The sequence below is a fragment of the Poeciliopsis prolifica genome, unplaced genomic scaffold (genome assembly GCF_027474105.1).
Source record: "Poeciliopsis prolifica strain line A6 unplaced genomic scaffold, Auburn_PproV2 SCAFFOLD030, whole genome shotgun sequence".
In the NCBI taxonomy this organism is placed as follows: Eukaryota; Metazoa; Chordata; class Actinopteri; order Cyprinodontiformes; family Poeciliidae; genus Poeciliopsis; species Poeciliopsis prolifica.
This window is the reverse complement of record NW_026562405.1, coordinates 3,776,436-3,797,264: the sequence shown is the minus strand read 5'-3', so window position 1 is coordinate 3,797,264 and position 20,829 is coordinate 3,776,436. Positions and strand designations below refer to the sequence as shown.

The window sequence follows — 20,829 nt, the reverse complement described above, 5'->3', positions numbered from 1 at the left end:
ATGATGAATAAGTGCTGCTTTTTACTTGGTATACTATTTGGGTTCAGCTGACCGTGTAAATTATTGCTTTGTTGTTAAAATGGCAGCTGGCAAATTAAATTAAAGAGTTTTTGTTTTACTGCCTCACAATGTATATGGTATATTTTCCTGAGATTTGAAAATCAATTAATTAGTGCATATTTGTGAATATGTGCCTCCTTTAATTTCCCCTGGGAATATAGTTTCTTTTAAATGAATTGAATAGAAGGTTGAATTGTCAATGTGCTGGTATACTTGGTTTTTTTTTTTTTTTTTTTGTTTATTTCTGTTTTTTTAACTGTATTATTCCAATTTTAGCCCTAAAAGTCAAGGTTAATTATTTGTCTGATACATTTGTGAGCTATCCTTTATATCACATGAGACCAACGTCATGAAACGTTTTGATATATCTCTGCTACAGCACAAATAATGACTCAAATAATCAGGTCATTAGCAGAGCTGTGGAGAACTTAACTGCATCCTGAGGTGATAAATCAGGTGTTTTATTCGGGTGTGATGAACCAGGGAAACATCTAAAGTTGCAGGTCATCAGCCATAGGGGACTGGAGTTTGACACATGTGAGTAAGATTTTGGTTCGAAAACTAAAGCATTTGCAGATAGAATTAGTTTATTGTTTCTCGCATGGAGACACTTTGTTCCTTTCTTTTTTTCATAATGTATTTTAAATATCATTCTCTAAACACTCTTAAACTCATAAGGTGCAAAAGAGTTGATTTTCAAGGTCATTGCAATTAAACTAGATCTAATACCGCTCAGCTGTGTAAAGCACAACATTTGTGATCAACTGCTGGCTGGCGTCCGGCTTTCCATCCGTCTCAATCAAAAAATATTACAGAGATTTGGCAGTCAGTTGGTTAATGTCAGCTTGTTTAGGGCTAAATAAACTTTCATTTGAGTCAGCGAGCTTGCACTGAATATCAATCTGTGTGTACAAACTCAGTGGCTGCAGTTGATTCTTGTTTTCTTGACTATGTACACCTGTACACACATCAGCAGAGATAATTACGCTCTCTCTGTTTTGGGGAGAGATGTGAACAGCTGCAGTAGTGATGCAGTATTGCAGCAGCAGCATGTGCAGCACATTACTTCAACATCATCAACTACTTTCTTTTTGTCACATTGCTTTACTTGCTCAATTTAGGACATTTTGCACTATATGAAATATATATTAAAAAATAAGCATAATAAATATCACAGAGATCATAAGATAGCTAAGATATGCACTTGATGGCCTTTTTTTTTAGATATGATTGTTCAGTTGACATTTGAATTCATATGACTGTAAATCACAAATAACGAGATATCAAACTCATGACAGCAACTTAATGCATTCCGTCAATGATTTTCCTTGGCTCTGCTATAGTTTTGCTCTGTACATACATTGTTTCCAAAATGTTCAATATTTATTTTGCAGACATGGTCTGCAAAAAAACAATATTATCATTCAAATAAGACATGCTATTTGAATCTCTTCCATTTTTGTAGTTCCCTCTTTGTTTTGGTCATTTTCATATACAAGGCTGCAGATTTGATGTTTTTTTTCTTCAAAATCTTTCCAATAAATTTTGGCACATTTTATATGGATTCTGAATCCTAGTAAGTGAGTCCGTTGGAGATACAGAAACACAACAATAGCTTAAAGAATTATTTCTTACAACCAATATATGTGGAATGCAAAATACAAACGGCATATCAATCAGTCAAGCAGATGACATGGTAAGGACAGATCTATTCAGTCTATTAGTTTCAGTTTCTTTATTATTGATCTTACATTGGCTGTTATTTTTCTGATTGCACAGACTGAACAAATTAATGACATGTTTGGCCAAGCTTGTGAAGATATTGGTATATTGAAGTGTATTGCACTGCTGTAGAGTTATCAAATGAATTTGTTATTCAGTACATTTATGTCTGTGTTTTAAAAAAGAAACATTTGAAGTCAAGTCAGTGCTGCTTTTTGGATTGGATTGGATCGGTATTGCCTGATATGAAACCTCAGGTGGCTTTATTATATTGGAAGTGAAAACAGTGGATTGGTGCTTGACTCGAGAAAACATAAAGTGAAAAAGTATTAAAACAAAATGATGATGGAATTCACCCTAAATCTGAACAACACTGATAGAAAACTAATGGGAATAATTTAGGAGAAGGAGAACACAATAAATTTTGAACATGTAAAGATTCATCAAAGTGAAAGATGTTTTAATCTATATTTTTGCATAATTTACATGATGAGAAGGAGATTTAAGGCATGAATGTTTAATCCAAAGACTCATTTTACCTTCAATATTATAATTTAATTTGTCTGGATCTCCTGCTGCTGCACACACACATCTGGCATGAAGGTTAGTACAACTGCAGAAGGAGAACACAAACATCTGAGTAAAAACTTTTGACTAAGCTTCAAGGCATGGTTGTTGGTTGAAATTATTGTACCATTGTGAAACCGATTATATTTCTTACAGTGTCAACAACTGTGGGAGTCCAGAATTGGATTCTCTGTCTTATGGTTGCAGTCTGCTCTGTGCATCAATGCCAGCATGACCAAAAGCAAGATTCATTCGACATAAACAGAACCGCTGCAGAAAACACAGAACCACACTCATCCAGCGTCTCTGTGCTGCTCACTTCTCTGCTCTCAGTACATAGTGTACCAGATCAGAATGAATCTGCATGGATCAAAATGAGGATGGTCTAATTTGCAGCGGGGCTCCAAAGCTGAGCCGCCAACATACGGAGCGCCGGTCCTCTCAGCTGGAACTAAATGCTCCAAAGAAGGACTGAGATAACCAGTTGCTGTATTAATCTGTGTGTGCACGTCTGAGTGCAAGGCTTTCCATGTTTATCGTAACTCTTAAGGCTTGCCTTTCTCTGAAAGGAAAAAAAGAAAAAAAAAGAAAAAGTCAATTTGCATTTGACAATAAATTTGAAGTGTGTGCAGTTGCTCATTTCAAAACAGAGAAAGAGAAACCAAACCATGAAGCACATTTATAGATGGTGAAGCTACTGGCTGCTCACTCTGCCTCTTGAATCACAGATTTGTCTGACAGAGGTGATGAGAAGAAGGAGACAGAAAAGAAGGACAGAAGTGGATATTTAGAAAATCACACAGCTGCTTGAATATGCAATCAGCTTGGCGCCTACATCGGGAGAGCAGCATCGTCTAAGAATATTGTTTTGAGTGATATTAAGAACCGGGGGTGGGGGGGAAAAAGCTGAAAAAGGGACAAAGAGAAGGAAATTGGGGAAAACGAAAAAGGGAGAGCAAATGCGCAGCTTTGAGGCATTCCATCATACACCAAACTCCTGCAGCTTCACCTTCCCTCTTCCTCTCCCATCCTCCTCCTCCTCCTTCTGGAGAGAGAGCGCAACAGAGAGAGTCACGCTTGCAAGCTAGAAAAGAGACGTCAAGAGGAGGATCCACATAGAGGAAAAAAAAATCTCCCCTCCTCTCTCTTCTGCTGCCTCTCGTCGTTGCATCCTACAGGCGGCAAGGAGTGAAGAGGAGTGAGGAGGATCACAATTTCTGCGCCGCTTCCCTGCAATTTCTGTGGCCGCATCGCAGCGCGTGGAGAGCGGGAAGAGCTGCCGAGAGCTCGATCAGTGACATCGCTCTGCAGCAGCCGAAGAAGGAGCATCGCTGAGGAGCCGGGATGCTTAACAACCTGACCGACACAGAGGAGGGGGACGGGGGAGCGCAGAGCCAGGGTGAGTGATGAGATTTATCATGCGGTCACTCGGAGAAATCAGGGAGGATGGACATGTTGATGCATCACATCACACTGCTGTGCCATGCCGATGCAACAGCATGGAGGGAGAGTAAATATGTCCTACTTATGACAAATAAAAAGGACATGCAAGATGTAGACACACAGGCACACAACCTGATTGGATTGAAGAGCGCTGGTGTGTGTGAGTGTCAACGTTAGCTTCTACAGGGGATGAGCTGCTTGCCTCCACTACCACTGCTTCTTCTACTGCAAGGCTGTTGTGACAGGAATAGTAATGTGCACACTCCATACCATGGACTGTGAACATGAGGGTGTTAAAGCTTTTGATAGCACATACACACTGTAATACACACAAATAAACACGTATGAACACATAACTGAGAATCAAGCAGAGCTGTCAAATTCTTAATGGAAACTTAAATATTCCCTGACAACAGACTGTATTGGTATCTCCACATGCACATACACACACGCACATACACACACGCACATGCACACACACACACACTGAATAACACAACAGATATCAAGCCACCATTTCTGCTAATCCCATCACCCCCAGCTGTCAAAGTCAGCCCTCCATCCAATCCACTTTTCTCCCCCCGCCGCTGACTCTCTGCAGGGACTCAGGAGCGAACCTGAGGTTTTTCTGGTTTGAGTGGATAGCTTAGCAGACCATGCTCACCTTCACAGACCTGCTGGACATTAAAGTTGTTGTTGCTAAAACACTCAACCTTACCAGATATACTTTAAATCACACATCGTCGTCAGCTGTTGTCTGGTTTTACTTAACACATCGTTCTCCTCAAACTCTACAGTAAATGTAAAACACTTTTGTCTCCCTCTCTGCTCTCCAAATCGATCCGCGCTGCAGTCTCACTTTTTCATCTCTCCCGCTCTTCATCATGCACAAGCCTTCCTTTGGTTGTCAGTCCAGGACTCCAAGGAATACATTGAAGAAACAGGCTGCGGATGAGAGAACAGTCACTATGCAGGCTCTTCTACCTGTGAGGCCTTAATGATAAAAATAGACCAGCTCTGAGAGCATGAATATTTAACTTAATGCAGACATCATTCGTTTTTTATAAGTGGAATTGTTATTAATTAGGAACAGCAAGGGTTTGACTCTGAAAACTTCTAGGCCAGGTTATCAAGCCTCATACCCAGGCTTACAGGTTCATACTGAAGTGTTAAATTGGAGGTGCATTGTTCGGTGTGTGTGTCCTGTTTCTGTTTTGGATTTAACACCCATGTTCTTATTGAGCAAATGCTAAAGGTGTTGAAAAGTGTGTGTTCTTGTAGCTCATCACTTCTGCAGCTCCATCTAAACATAAGAACGATTTAAAATCAGACATTTTCTTCTTAATTTGTTTTAGTTCAGTGCTTTGATATCACCTATGCATGTGCACTGTTATAGGAAGAATTTTGTGTCTTACCCACCCTCTTCACAGCATATCTTTTTTGTCACTCTGCAGCAGCAGCATATCTCTTAAATAGGACGTCATTCACACAGAAACAAACTCAACCTCTTTACCCCTTTTCTTTGAATCATAGATCTTCTAATCTAGCTGTGCAACAGCCTGAATAACTCTGTTTAGTCATCAGCGTGATACAGGGTAGCTCCGGTAAGGAGGAATGTCAGCTGTTGTTGCCGTCCCCTGGTACTGAAAACGCTGTCCAAGGTGCTGATTTACAACCTTCATTACACGGCGAGATTACAACCTGGACGAGGGACACAATGCACCAGGTGGAAGGGTTTATGTTTGCAGGGGTGTATCACTGCACAAAGCACTTTATAAACATGAAAATATAAACGATTTCAGCTCTGGTTAACTACCTTTTTTTCTTCTTCTTTTGCTTCATAGAGCATTTTATGGGAGATGGAAGAAAATTAAATGCATTTAAGATTTAAAGGGAAGGTGGACTTCATTCATTTAAGGAATTCAGTTAAGATTCAGGTGCAATTCTTATAAGATGAGATAAATAGTGTTTACTTAAACTGTTAGAGCACTTTGTTTTTATTGGGCACTGTTAATGGTAATTCTTACAGTGCAACTGCTTAAATTATCATTACTAGGCTGTTATTTCCTTCTACTTCATCCAATGGTTTTTAGCCTCTGCAATTTTTTCATTTCTGTATACAACTGGTTCATTAACGTGTCAGTTCAGTTTATCTGCTGTAGTTTTAATGAGAGACTAGTTTTTCTTAATTAAATACTGCTTTTTAGTTCTGGCAGGAGAAAGTCAATGGCTCAACAGGGAGGCTGACAGCTAATAGCTGGTTCTGGCATATGGAATTGAACAAAAGAGCTTTTTTAAAAAAAAAAAACAGGGTGAGAATAATTTTACAGATCTTCGTGAAGAGAGAGAGAAAAAAACATCTCAAGCAGGAACTATTTTATATTACCAGATGTATATTATAGATGATTAATCCAAAATATTTGTATGAAAGTAATCGGCACCCACTCTTAAATGTTATTAAAATTCCCAAAAGGTTTTTCTTATTAAGCCAAGATCAATAATTCAAAATAGCATACAAACATATTTAATTATCTATTTGTTAAGTGGGCTTAAACAACAGGTACAATTTTGTAACCAAATACTTTTTACCAATGATGGAACTCATAAAGCAACTCTGATAATACTTGTCAATAGGCACAGTAAGAAATTTGTCACAGCATTTAAACTGTTGTCCTAATAAAAAAACTAAAAAAGGGCTATTTTGCAGTTCTTCTGTATGTTTATATACAATATCTGTCAGAATATCTGCAGTAGAAGGCACCGAAACTTATAAAAGTAATTTATTGCTTTTTGCTTCAAGCTTTTCTAAATTTGGAATTTTGTCCAAATTTTATTTCCTTCTCTTTTTTACATGAGACATTTAATTTAGTACACATGATCAAAGTCTTTTTACCAAGGGTGCTCAAACTTTTTGAGACCAAGATCTACTTTTTCTCCCACCAGCCAGCTGAGATCTACCTCAAGACACGAAGACATAAAATTGTAAATGAAACCCTATTGACTCATTTTCTATATGAATATACATCAGTTGTATAAGAAATGATGAAGGGACAGGAAACCTAACGCAGTTTCTTCCTCAGTAAAGGCAAATCTTCTGAATTTGGGACATAATAAATTTCATTTCACATAATCATGGTGGTAGAAGCCGTTTGTTTGTTAAAACTTAATCAAATATATTTGTCCTATTTGATTTTTGTTGTGACGTTTGCTGCAAATGAGCGAGGTAATTAGTCCAAGTTTGTTGTTTATTGAATGTTCAGAAACTACAGCAGCTGTGATGAACCACAGCAAAGGTGAACAGAGGTGAAACAACCCGAACAGGTGATCAACTCTAAACCACTCGCACCTTTTTACTCTCCGTCTCACGTTATTGTATAAACTCACCGGTACGATATCAGGTTTCCAGGCTTGTTATTTAGTTTTCGATTATTAATAAGCCTCTCGTGAACACAGTTGATTAGCTAATTTGAACTCCTAGTCAGTCGGTCTTTGAGTCGCCTTTTTATTTGTTAATGGTACCGAAACGCACTGAATTGTGCAACACCTTGTTGAAACAATAATTAATGATTATTAATTTTGACACGTTTTGCTGATTTTCTTTTAAATTATTATTTTTTAATGAGGCTACAAACGTTCTGGATCTTGGTGAATATTTTGATAAGCCTGTCAGAAGAGGAAGTTCCGGTCTCAGCGTCCTGGAGGCCTTCAGTTTGTCACATACCGCCGAGATCAACCCAAAACCTTCCCACAATCGACGTATTGAGCACCACCGGTCGAGACAAACTTTATTTTGTAGCAAAAGTGGCTCTTCAAATGGAAAAGGTTAGTGACGACTGGACTACAGTATGAGAGACATTGCAATAAAAACAGATTAAAACTGTCAACTTCATAAAAAAGTTTTTTAAAAAAAGGTATTAGCATATCTGCTTCTAAATCTTTTGACTCATAGTTTTATTTTGTAGCTACAAGCCATGCTTCAGTTAGATTACCTAATTATTTCATTGATCGTGAGTGAAATTTAATATTCAAGGTAAAGAAGCATTAAAACTATCAATCATATGACACAGAATGATTAATATGATGGTTGTATTTACATTACTTTGCATAGTGATTGGGTTGGGGAACATTTTATTTACTTGTTTTAGGTGGATGAAACCAACAAACATCTCATCTATGATACCTTGGTTAAATGGCATAACTGCTCCAGCTGTTCAAGAGATTTTTAACTTATCTATTGCAAATGTGCAGAAAAAGCTCATTAAAAAGAAAACTCTAAAAAGTCAAAGGAAATCTAGCAAACTTTTTCACTTCTCCCCCTCAGCACCTGTGTCTGTAACCCACAAGCAGGAACAATTTTATGGCGTCATTATGAAATTTTATTATTTTGGTGATGTATCAGAGATGATTTGTTCCTTCATTTTCTGTCAACTTGAACCTGTTTTCTCAAACTCATATTGGGTTATGTGAAAGTACAAAATGCAGCTTATTTCTTTCAGTTATCCCATTATTATGTTTTACCAATTAACCTTGTGTTTAGGTCACGTCTTAATCAGTTCGTGTGTTTTAATTGTTATCAATGTGGGTTAGATGGTGCTTGTGTAATTTTACACATTCATCAAACACCGCTTGGTTCCATCTCCTCCATTTATTCTTTCTTTTTCTCTGATTTCCTTCTGGATGGTGAGAGTGATTTTAAGGTGCTGAAAATGACCACTAAATGACCTAAAATAAAACAATTTGTGATTACCTGAGAAAATAGCCAGTGGAGTTTCTTTGGTAATAAAAATGGTCATTAACTTCATAAGTCCATCCGCCTCCTCTCTGCTTCCAGTCTGCACTCTTACTCCGGACTGTGAACGGGGTGGTAATGATGTTTTAGTTATGGCTGACTGCATAATACTGCAAAAATGCTCCCTGGGGCCCTCTCCTCGGGAAGCAGTTGTTGTGCATGCTCAACGTCATTATTCTCTGTCTACCCACTCTGCAACTTGACTACTGTGAATGGAAAGCGAGAGGAAGCAGAAATGCAGTGCAAGTGCTGGCTAATACAGGCACTTGTTACGTGGAAAGGTAGCTCTCTGAAAAAAAACGCACACCTAAATGTTTTTTTGTGGTTTTGTGCTGAAGTGTATCATCTCCCCTCGAGGACACAGATTTATATAGTCTGTTCCCTTTCACTTTCCACCTGTTTTGGTCAGAGTTCATATAAAGTGTCTTGGAAAAGTATTCATTTGTATTAAATATTTTCCTTTTTTTTTCCAGATATTTTTTTTTGTAAAAGAAAAATATTTTTTTGATTTTGAAAATCTCAGTTACATGTTAAATCCTCATCCTCCCAGTTCCAAATGTACTTTTCCATCTGCACACCACATTACAAATGGCTCCTGAAGTTCAAAGAAAGCTCATAATTATACATTACATAATTGAATTTAATAAAGGTGGGTTTTAATGAAGCGTAGATACAATAGTAGTGAGACAATGAATGGGTTTCTGTCTAATTAGAATATAGTTACAATCAGTAGTGGCTATCCAGATGTATCGGACGGATATGCATTCATTGGTCTCTCAATTAAAAAGCAAGAGAGTATAATTAGTCATGAAGGGCTGCACTTCCCGAAATCTTGCTGTTGACTCATCGTGCTACGGTGAAAAGCTTAAACAAAAGCTTGTACAAATTGGGTGTCTGCGGCACACACACTCACACAAACACTGAACTGCTAAAAGCCATTAGTCATATGTTCTGGTGTATTAGGCATTTTAGTTTTCTTGTGCGGAAGAATATTTCCAGAAAATTCTTCATTAGATCAATTCAATGTTGACAACGTTAAATCAGTTTGTAAGATTCCCTGAAGATGAAAAATGGTTTCAGTGAAAAAAAAAAAAATGCTGGCTAGTTTTATGGAGGTGAAAAGGAGGTCACCCAGCATGAAGGATGGAAATGAATCACACCCAAAGAAGATGAACAAAGAACTCCTCGTCTTTTATGCTTCACTTTATAAAATGAAAAGAAAAGTCTGAATATGCGTTTTTATTTTTTCTACAATACATCTAAAACTAGTTTAATCATATGGTTTTATTTATAATGTGTCGTAATGAGTCATAATGTGATGTAGTTATCAAAAACTATACCACATAATTGATGGTGTAATTTCCATATTTGACTGAATATGGAAAATTAAGCTAAATTAAGCTGTAAAAAGGGCACGACAGAATCAAATGGTCAGCTCAAAGAAATATTTGTATTTTTAGTATTAAAGTTTGATCTAATAATTTGTTCCTTTTTTTCCATTTGTTGTTTCTTGAACATGATGTTTCAGGGAAACATCATGTTTCCTTGAAACCCCACCCAATCAGTCCCCTTTATTCTATTACTTATTGGTTTTAGAACAAGAATAGAGACAATTTGCTCAATATAAAATCAAACAGCATATCAGGAGGCACCAGGGATGTGCACAAAACAAGTATTATAAGCATCTGTTTTTGAAAGATCCTTCTACATTACTGTAGCCGATCTATTATATTCTAGTGGGCTTTAAGTACTGTCTCGTAAACAGTTCAGTAAAAAGCGACAAGAGCAGAGTGTGCTGACAGAAAATTTAAATAGAAGTTAATCAGGAAGCTTTTAGCGTTTGTATCATCAAAAGTCTGGTTTTAAGGTCAAAGCTTTCTCCTTCTTTTAGTCGTGCGATTAATCATGCACTTAGTCATGGGTAGGAAATGGTCAGTAATACATGTTTGAGTGGGGGCATTTAACTTTGAACTATTTATTCTGCTTCATCATCTCTCCAGCTGAAGCCAAATGAAACGGAAGCAAATGAAAAAAACAAACAGTAAATTACAATATTTAGATCATGTTTGGAACATTTTACGCAGATGTTTTACGAGAACGATAAAATAAGCATTTTTCTTAATATTTCTAGACTGATTTAAAAAAAACAGTTGTTGTAAATCTGTACGTAGATGAAACGTTTGCCTTGAAACAGTGAATGTTGTTGCTTTCCTGCTGCTTGCCACAGAAGAAGTCTTTGAGTCTCAATTTCCAGCCTATCTGCCAGTCCTCTGAACAGACAGGTTACTGGGAAATGGCACCATAATGAAAAGGCACGTATCGATTCACTTTCACCCACATAGCTATTTGTGGCCTCTAAGCTGGTTTGTGATGGTGGCAAGCTTCAGAACCGTAAAATCATCTCGACCTTGCGGCACAAAAATCAGCTGCTCTAAATTTAACACTCCTGTCAAGTAACACAAGATAAGTGCAAGTCTCCTTTTATTTCATCAAGCTGTTTTTCGGTGACTCAAAGAGAAAGAAAACCAAGCAGAAAAGGTGGATTGCCATGGTCGGAGTCTGGCAGCTGGAAATGTTCCATTCATTTGCTTAATAAGCAGTCTTTACTGTTGGGTTAACCATGACAAACATAATGCTGCACATCCTGCCTATGATCATTCATCAGTTTATGCAAAAACTAGTTACTGTGCAGCATCCAATTTCATGGAGAACATTTCAGTTGAGGAAAGTCCCTGGTGGATAAATTATTTGCATTTCATAAGAAGTGGAAGGAGAAGTCACGTTTTTCAATTTCAGGCTCACATGCTACCTCTGTGGCGTTTCGCTCTCCTTGGCTCTGAGGAAGGCCACGTAATAAACTGAACACCATCTTTAATTTGCCTCGGAATCCACAAGCCAACATTTTTTTCCTCCATCTCAGCTGCATTGTTGAAGGTTTTTATTTCTTTCCTTTCTTGCCGCCACATGTATGGTATAGCCTGAGAATGTGACTGCATACAGCGAATCTCCTGGAGCAACAGGAGAGAAACTTATGATGTGTGCGCTGAAGGAACTGTTGGGTTGGGCGACAGGCGGAGGGCCTGCATATATGCAGGATCAAGGCTGGGTGATATGATCTAAAATCAATATCATGATAGATTGACCAGGTCACCTCAATAACAATAAATCGACTCCCCATTTTTAAAATAAAGAATATGATAGGCTGGCATAAATACTTCACAGCCGGTTATATTGATGGTGTGATGGTTTTTTGCAATTATTTTTGTTGCCACTTTAAAAAAGCTACAGCACCTGCAATTAAATGAGGAAAATTTGTACTTGTTAAGAGTTATTGAACAAATAAACACAATTGAACATGTGTAGAAGTATAAAATAAGTTATCTTCCAATGTCCTTAATGAACCCAAAATGGCTCATATTGCATTTATTTTGGGAATGAGCTGTTCCTCTTCTTCTTCGACCAGCTCTATGATTGCTGCTTCACTAGTTCAAATTTCCTAAATTTTCTCAACTTCATTGTCTCTTTCACTTCTTGTTATCGACTGGCTGGGATGGAGTCACATGACTCCATGTAACGCAGTATCTCATTTGGATATAAGCACAACCTACCGATGCACGGCCAAAAATTACTTTTCTTTTCATTTATTGTTTTAAAACACCGAAAATTCCGCAAAATGATGCTGGTTATTGTCAGAAATTTTGGTGTTTGTTAATTGCGGTTTATCGGCCAGGCCTGTGTAGGAGGAAATTTAAGTTTTCATTATGTAATTAAAAATCTTTGATGTACAATGTTCTAACAGTTGCAATGATGTGAATGAGTTAAATATGAAATTATTAGATGTTTGTGAACAATTTGTTACTTCCTTTTGCCTGCATGTTCTATCGCTGAATTTTTGATTGTCTTCTATTTTTTTACATTTTTTTTACTGTAACTTTTGGAATGAATTGATTCAAATATAATATTTGGCTGACAGCTGATCCAAATTTAATTTTGTTGGCATTGACAGCATTAAAAGTTGGCATTGTTTAAATATTTTGGTGAAATAATTATTATATTAGGCATTGTTTTTTAACCAGAACTAACTGAACGAAAGGATTAAAACATTAATATCACTGTCAATACTTGTCATTTTTGTATTCTGTTGACAGCATGTAGATTGTTTTCATGTAATAGAAATGTTCATCCTTGATACCCACACGTTGTACATATTTTTTGTACAACTGTCTTCTGCGTACCCATGATCAATTTCAAACACAATCCCTACTGATATTTTCTCCCGAAAGAAAAAGACAAAAAGAATGCCAAAACATTGCAGCAGATCAGTAAATGTATCATTATGTTAGAGATTCCACTTTATGTTTAGTTTTCTGGAAAGGGTGAAACAAAATGACCTAATAGTTGTTATAGCTTTTTATGTAAAAACTATCTTCTCTTGCCAGCAACACTTCTAGGTCCCCATGATTGTACTAGGTGTTAAACTTAAGTACCGTGTCTTTGTTGGTAGTAAATAATGAAGCATTTGGCAGCAAACTGCGTAATGTAGTACTTAAATGATGTTTTTATTTTTCTCACACTCTCCTCCCCAGATTTGCCACTGTGTACATTTTATTTTAATGTGATTTCATTTGAATATGCATTCAACAGCAGCTTAATTACATGAATTGAATGTATTCCGTATAAAATCAACTCTTTGTTCTGCATATATATTAATTATTAATGTATTTTTTATCCCGCTTTATGTGTCCTTCTTGTCCGAGGGTTGATGCGGCAGATTGTTTAAGGCTGCTGCTGCTTGATTAGGGCCATTATGAGAGCAACACTATAATTTGAAAATGCCCAGTGCTATCAGCTGAGTTGTTTGGCGAAAATAGTAATTCATTGTAAAAAGAGGACACCTTGTCCCCTGAAAGTGTCGACCTCTAATTTTACAAAAAAACAGGCTCACAAAACAAGCAGATTACATTGGATCATCTTAGTGTACAGTCTGTGCTCCCAACTATTCTTTTTTTTCTTGACATCCTCTCTGCTGCAATGTGTTCCCACAGACTCTTTTATGTTCCTGAATCATTTGATGACCGTGACCTTGATAGGGATCAAACAGAATTGACAGAAAAGAGGAAACCCACAGAGATGTGGAGAGGTCAACAGATTGTTGTTGGTGTTCCTCTTACACAGTGAGTGCTCGTGATTGCTGGCTGTTACCTCACGCACGCTCATTGTATCCCGTCATAAGGACGGCACTGCAAATGTTAAACTGGCTGCATGCAATCTGAGTCCATTTGATGAGTGACCTACTTATATGCAGGCTCCAATTTAATCAGCTGTTGTTGGAATAGAAAGAAAGTACCTTTCCAGACTGTTCAGTGGCCATCTCTTTTTACTGTTTCCTTTCAGACAAACACATAAATACTCACCAACCAATTGGATATATCGATGCTGTCAAACAGTATCATCTCACACCCTTTGTTTATATTTTTGCCTTTGGTGAAACTGACCACTTAGCTCCTGGTTACTGTGGCACTCCTCTTGGTCCCACTCCCTTATCGGTCTCTTTTTTTTTTTGTCTTTGACGACAGTTGATTTGACACGTCTCTATAACTCTCAGTCAGGCGAGAGTCTGCAGTTGATATGCCTGTGAGTGAATAGTATATTTTCCATTTTGCTACAGCCCACAGAACCTATCAGCATCCTCTGCAAAATGGAAATAAACCATCTATCAGCCAGACCATTCTGCAGGCAGCAGAGAGCCATGCCTCTTGCCTCTTGCCCCATGTCTCATCTCAGCCCTCAATAGGAAGCCATTTAGCTATTGTCAAATAGAAAATGGAGCAACTTAACTGGAGAGCTGTGAGATGGGTGTTGCAATGTAAATACTGAGGATATCTTGCAGCACATACACTGTTTGAAGGCAACAAACATTAATAGATATTCTATATATCAATTTAAATGTGTGAGTTTTGTTGGTCAGATAGTGAAAACCAAATAAGCTGGGTGTTCATCATTAGATGAACAGAAATTTTGTCATAAAAGTTAATTTTCAGTGCCCACTATTTTAGCTGTGTTAACGAGGGGGACAAACTAAAAAGTTAGTGGTGCTAGCCCTAAAGCCCTAATCATAAACATTAGTTCCACTAACACTAAAGCTCAACACTATCATTCAATTTGGTGGTAGATGATGCTAATATATTGAAAATCTTTACAAAAAGCATGTTTGATGAAAAATGTCTGGGGAAATTATTAAGTTTTTGTCACTAATTTTCTTAGTTTAAAAACAGTTTTTATGACAAGTCGTTTTACTTGACCTTCAAATGACACTGAATGGTTTGCAACAACACCCAATTTCTGCCATGTTGGCTCGATGACTAAGTTAAAGTCTCCAATTTGTAGCCAGAAGAGACACATCATGCTTTTTATGAAAACAGCAGATGCTATTTTTTCTCATAATCCAATTTTTAAACTGGTTTGCAGTTTATTTTTGTGACAAACTGTCAATTAATTAACATTTTGATCAATTAATTCATTCAGTATGACTCATTTACAAAAAAACCAGACATGTGCCTTGGGGTACCTGACATCAGTAGAATCTGTCTGACCTGATTCTTCTGTTATCGGGTTACTGAAGGAGCGCTGAAGTTTTTGTTTGAAAGGTAAAAGTTGGATCAAACTCTCAAGTTCAGTCATAATGTGTTCAAGTACTTCACTAAATTAAAATGTACAACAACATGGCCTCTTTTTTGAAGCATTTTCTTTGAACCCACAATTATACATTTGATGTATAATTCAAGAAATGCATGCTAATGTTTTATAGGTTGTTCTATCCTTAAGAGCTTCACTTTTTTATGTCTGATAAGCTGTAAAAAGGATATTCTTGCTCTAAAATCTTTCTCCAGTCACTCCCCTGTTCATCTCTTAGAGGAAGTGATTTGTTCATGTATGAACCGGTCTAAGAGCGAGCGGTCTCTGACCTCCATGCAGTAATCCCTGGACCTCTTCTCAGACAGTCACTGCTGAGCCATCCTCATTTGCAATCCATCGCCTTCTTTCTTTCTTTTCCTTCCCTTTCCTCTGTGTTTTTCATCCAGGAAGTGCAGATTACGAAAGCCAACACATCCTAATCCCATCATCATCCTATTTCTCAACTGCTTTCTAGATTGGTCATCTTACTGGTGAAGCCCTGACCTTCGGTCAGACACTCTTTATCACCGCTGGGCTAAGCTTTTAAAAACTTAATGCTGCCAAAATCAGCCAGGAGCAGTAGGAGTTTCAGTTGTTTTGAGTTATGTGTTGTTTTTAACGTTTTCATTTCAGTTCAATCAGCTCATACTGCATCATTTGTTCTAATCCTATCCCTTTATCCCAGCTTTGGTAAGGACTCCTCATGGATTTGATCCCTGCTGGTTCACTTAATGTTATTATGGTTGACGGCCCAATGGAAGAAACTGAAAGAGCCTTTGATAGTTAGGAGGCATAAAGCACGGAAACGAAGGAAACGGAGGGGATCATAGTGAGGATGGTGTGTGGTGGTGCTCAGCTACATCAAAGGATTCCTCTGCAGATGTCTCCAGACAAGATGGCTGTCAGGTCAGCTCGCTCAATCATCACACTAATAAAAAAGATGTTTGTTGATAGTGCTGCACTCGTAGAGATGAGATGCAGGACTTTTCATGGGACTTTTTTTTCCATGGGCATCTTTTTTTCCCAATTTTAAACTTTTGTATATTTAAATGAAAGCTTAATGGTTACCATGGTGTCTGGGTCTGAACCACAGAATTATAGTGTCACAAAACCGGCAAATGAAGGATTTAAAAATGTATATAGTCGGATTAATTTTATTTAAAATAGAAGAACTAAAATAAGATAAAATAAGGACCGTTACACTTATGATGTTTATATTTATTTGCCATACATGTGAGATCACATGTGAGATTGACAACCACAATTTAAAATTAGTCACCTGTTTATGGATTAATAACAATGATTTACCTTCAGTTTCTTCAATTTTTATCATTTAGGAACAAATATAAACAATTTTATCAGCAGTTTTTAATTGGTGGTGTGAATGTACCCTTAACCTTCAGTGGAGGAGGTGGGGAGTAACGTCAAGGGGGCGGGGCGACTCCTCTGAATAGTTATTGCTGAAACACTGAGTCTGAAGGGGAATGAATTAACTTATTAAACAAGGATACTAACAACATTTTTAAAACTTGCTTGCTATTTTGCGCCTTGACTATATGTCAACTGTCATGCTCTGTTTCAGAAAAGGAAACAGCATAAAAAAAAAAATCTTTGTTCTGAATGTTTCTGGCCTGAAGGCCTGAGAGGCCTAATGCTACATGGGTAGCCAAACGATGTGTGACTGAATGAGGCCATCAGATGCATAGTTAGGGTTTCAGCACACAGGGGGTACACATTAGCACTTTCATGCTGACCTGGAAGCCTGTTAAATGTTACATATATAAATGTTCATTAAAGATTTCATAGTCTCTATATTAATTCAGGCTCCTTGCTTATTCAGCTGCTCTTCTTTCAACTCAGAAACAGAGACACAGATGGCATCAAACAAAATGTTATGCAAACATCCCTGCAGCCTCTGGCATTGCTAAATATAAAATGTTTGACTTGACCCTCCATCTCTTCAGGCTCATTTACTGAAAACAAACTTTATGTGTTGTTTTAATTGGGTTGCCTTTATGTGTCTGAAGTAGAGTTGCTATTGCTAATATTAATTAGGGATTCCATATTGTGGCAGTAAAGCTATTTCACCAGCAGCTTCACTGCTGCTGTGGCAACAAGCAGTCTTCCTACCTGCATTATTCAGTATCGCAGGCGGTCGCCTCCAGAAATGATATAGGCAGGAACATCGTTTCCTGCTTACGAAATGCTGAGTTTCGCTGGTGATCCATTCTGAAATGAATCACGGCGTCTGGCTTTGCAGCAAGAAGACGCCTGTAGCAGGGATAAAGTGATGCTCCATTCACATAAGCAAATAGGGAATGACACATTCAGATGGACAGTGCACTTGACACGTTGTTTGTTCACCAATAGCATACGGAAGCTGTTCAGATGGTCAAACAGTAGCTCTTAGGGAAACATGCTAAAAAAAAAAAAAAAAAAAAGGAGCTGCACGCAATCGCAGCCTTTCTTCTTGTCTGCATGGCTTGTTGCTATGGCAACATGACTTCGCATTCCTTTTCACCTGCCGTTTTTGATCAGTTCTCACTCCTGTGTCTCCCTCAGCTCGTTCCTTTGTCCTAAAATACCTCGTCACTGCGGTTTACTTACTGTCCTTCTGTTAGAGAGAGCTGCTGCTTTAATATCGACAGAAATTAGGCTCCCTAGTGGCGATAAATGCAGTCTAGCTTTCATCTCGGCTCACTCCCACCTCGTGCTGAAACAGGTGATACTTGTGCCATCTGCTAAGGTACTCTGTATCAAAGTGGTACTGCTCGATATCCTGACGTTGAAATACAGTGCTCTCTAGGTACTCGGACATCGGGCCACCCAATTATCAGTACAGTTCATCTGTTTTTTTGTGTTTTTTTTCGGGGTTAATTTCAGGGTCATATAGTGCAAAACGTTAAGCCCTTTATTTGAGTCAAGAAGAATATTTGGAGAGATGGCTTTACGTTTCAATGTATCCTGCAGTTACAATACATTGCAGCTATAAGGTATGTCCGTCTTACATTTACTGAAACAGTCATCCTACAAGTTCATTATCTTCCACTGATATTAAGTGTGGAGCTACAAATTTCAATGCTTTAATTCTCCATCCAAGTTGTGGGTGTTGCCAAAAAACAAGTGTTAGGAATGAACACACCAACTGCTGTATGGGATAAAGGCTTAAAAGTGTAAAGAAAAAAAAAAAACAGCCAAGAATAGGTTTATAAATTAAAATGTGACGATTATTCTACTAAAAGATATAATCCTTTTAACATAATACTAACATTGTAACATTGGTAAGTGTTTTAGGGCTCATAAATCTATTTAAAGAGAATACCAAAAGTATGTGACAAAGACAAAATTAGCATAGTAAGACATATGAGATAAGGATGTGACTTTAACATCTTTTTGTATCTGTAGGGAAAAAGGTTTTTACCAGAAAATAATCTGAAAGAAATCTACCGAATTAATAATAAGGAAATCACACAACAAAACTTAAACAATGAAATGTGTATAGAGGCAGCTGTCTTGTCTCAACAATTTATTTAAAAATCTATCATTTAAATTAAGAGGTTTTATGTTTTCAAAGTTTTCTTTAGAGACTTAAAGGTTTCTGAGATGATAAAAATAGTGTTGTTTTTTTTATGTTACACAGTTGTAAAAACAATTTTAGTATTTATTTCGCTCATGCCGATCTCACATCAAATTCTGGGGAGTAAATGTACATATTCACATCTTCCATGATCTTATCAGTAGCGTTATTTATTTAGACTTCTATAATTAAAAAAAAAAAAAGATCACAGAGAAATATTGTGCTTTTTTTTCTTAAATACCCTTGTTTAGATGGAAAATTTAATAACAACAGAGGTTGTGCTAGTACACTAATAAAAGCCTCTTTGTAGAGTTATTTTAAATGGACAATTGTTGTGATAATAAAAAGAAGCCAAAAAAACATAAAAATATTTTAGTTCACTAAGTGGCTGTGCATGGTATTATTAGGTTTCAATAATGCCCCAGCTGATTATTGCTACATCTGGAGTAGGTTACACAATTCTGACGTCCAGCAAACAACAGAAGAGAGAGGAAAATGTAAAGCAGTTTTTTTCACTGGGGAGTTGAATTTGCTGCTAGGTTTGCAAACACAGAGCGTTACACAACCCCGAACATGCATGCATGAATACATATACACAGGTACAAACCTGCAGAGTTTTTTCTGGGTTTCTGCCAGAAAACAATACAAGTTGACACACAGACGGCTGAGGACTGTGACTGACAAGAACAGGGGCAAAGCGACAGTGAGAAAACACAGCTCATCTACGTCACTTGTGTCATTTATACAGCTGCTGGGTTTCCCTGCAGGGAACCTACAGTAACAATTGGTAGTGTGTTTTGTTGTACATAGACAGAGGAACTCCAACTGTCTGTTTAATATCTGTTGAGATAAATAAGTTTTACAGCACATTATAATAGTGCCAGAGGAATCAGGGTATATGTAACTTCCCTCTTAGCAAACCCTAACATCAGTGTTTCTGTAAAAAAGGAAACAAAATTGTTTGCTTTTCTTATTTTACACAGCCTCCAGAGACAGGAAGTGCTATGAAGCATTTTAAAAATCAGACCTATTTACTAGGCTACTTTGATACACAGTTTGAACTGTCCTCATTCTAGTTGTTCAATCCTGCAGCCTATATGAACACAATATGAGACATTGGACCTATTCACAATTCAGTATTTGTGGATTTTCCTATGATTCCAAACTGTTCTTAAAAATTGTGCATTTTGAACAATTGACTGTATCCCAATGAGAAGAAATAAGGAAAACTGCGGATGATAGCTTCTGCTGTGTTACTAAGACAGTTTCTACTGTAGTATTAAGTTGTTTTTGGTGTATATGAAGGCATATTTGTAAAATTTAGCTATTCGTTGGTGTTGTGGTCTCAAACTCCAGATAATAACTGTGGAGTCGACAGTATGACAAATGTAAAATAGCCAATGAAAAGTTGTGCCTTGGACTGATTCAGCCTTATAAATTATTGTTAAGTGAGCATCAGGAGTTTTTCATTTCTTTAATACAGTAGATATATTGATGGATATCAAATGGATGGCAGCTTCATATAATATACTACACACAGAGCAGATGGACACATCCCATCTAAAGCTGCAGCAGCTCATGTCATCAAAACTGCATCTTTTGTTTTATTATGAAACCTGTTTTTTGCTCTTCACTTCCATTTGAAGTGGAATAGAATTGGTTCAACTCATCTTTCAGTTCATGGAAGCTCATTTCCCAGAACAATGTTTTTGTTGACGACTCCTGAGTAAATTGAAAATAATTTCTTTGAGTTTGTATTTAGATAATAAAAGGTACATGCTGTTGACATTAAGAGGCAGCCGGTGTGACGGAGCACACAATGAAGATTGCTTCCTACAGATGGAAGCTAAACGCATCGAACAGATTGCTGTTTCAGGTCAAAGCATCTCACAATATGCAAACCTAAATGTCTGATTTCAGTAAATGACTTACTTTATTATTACATTTAGGGACATAACAAGGAGTAAATTGCATAAAGAAATATTTCTAGGATGGA

The 20,829-nt window shown here is 37.3% G+C and overlaps 1 protein-coding gene across 2 annotated transcripts in view; it reads left to right on the top strand.

Moving 5' to 3' along the window:
* The first annotated feature begins 2,926 nt into the window (after positions 1-2,926).
* slc12a5a (solute carrier family 12 member 5a) overlaps positions 2,927-20,829 on the top strand; it is an 87,253-nt gene continuing 69,350 nt past the window's right edge. Inside the window, exon 1 of one of the 2 annotated variants that reach the window (XM_055050006.1) lies at positions 2,927-3,748. In XM_055050006.1, coding sequence (XP_054905981.1) covers positions 3,694-3,748 — 55 coding nt within the window. In that variant the 5' untranslated portion in view covers positions 2,927-3,693. The remainder of the gene's footprint in view (positions 3,749-20,829) is intronic. The other variant, XM_055050007.1, reaches the window with a different exon arrangement.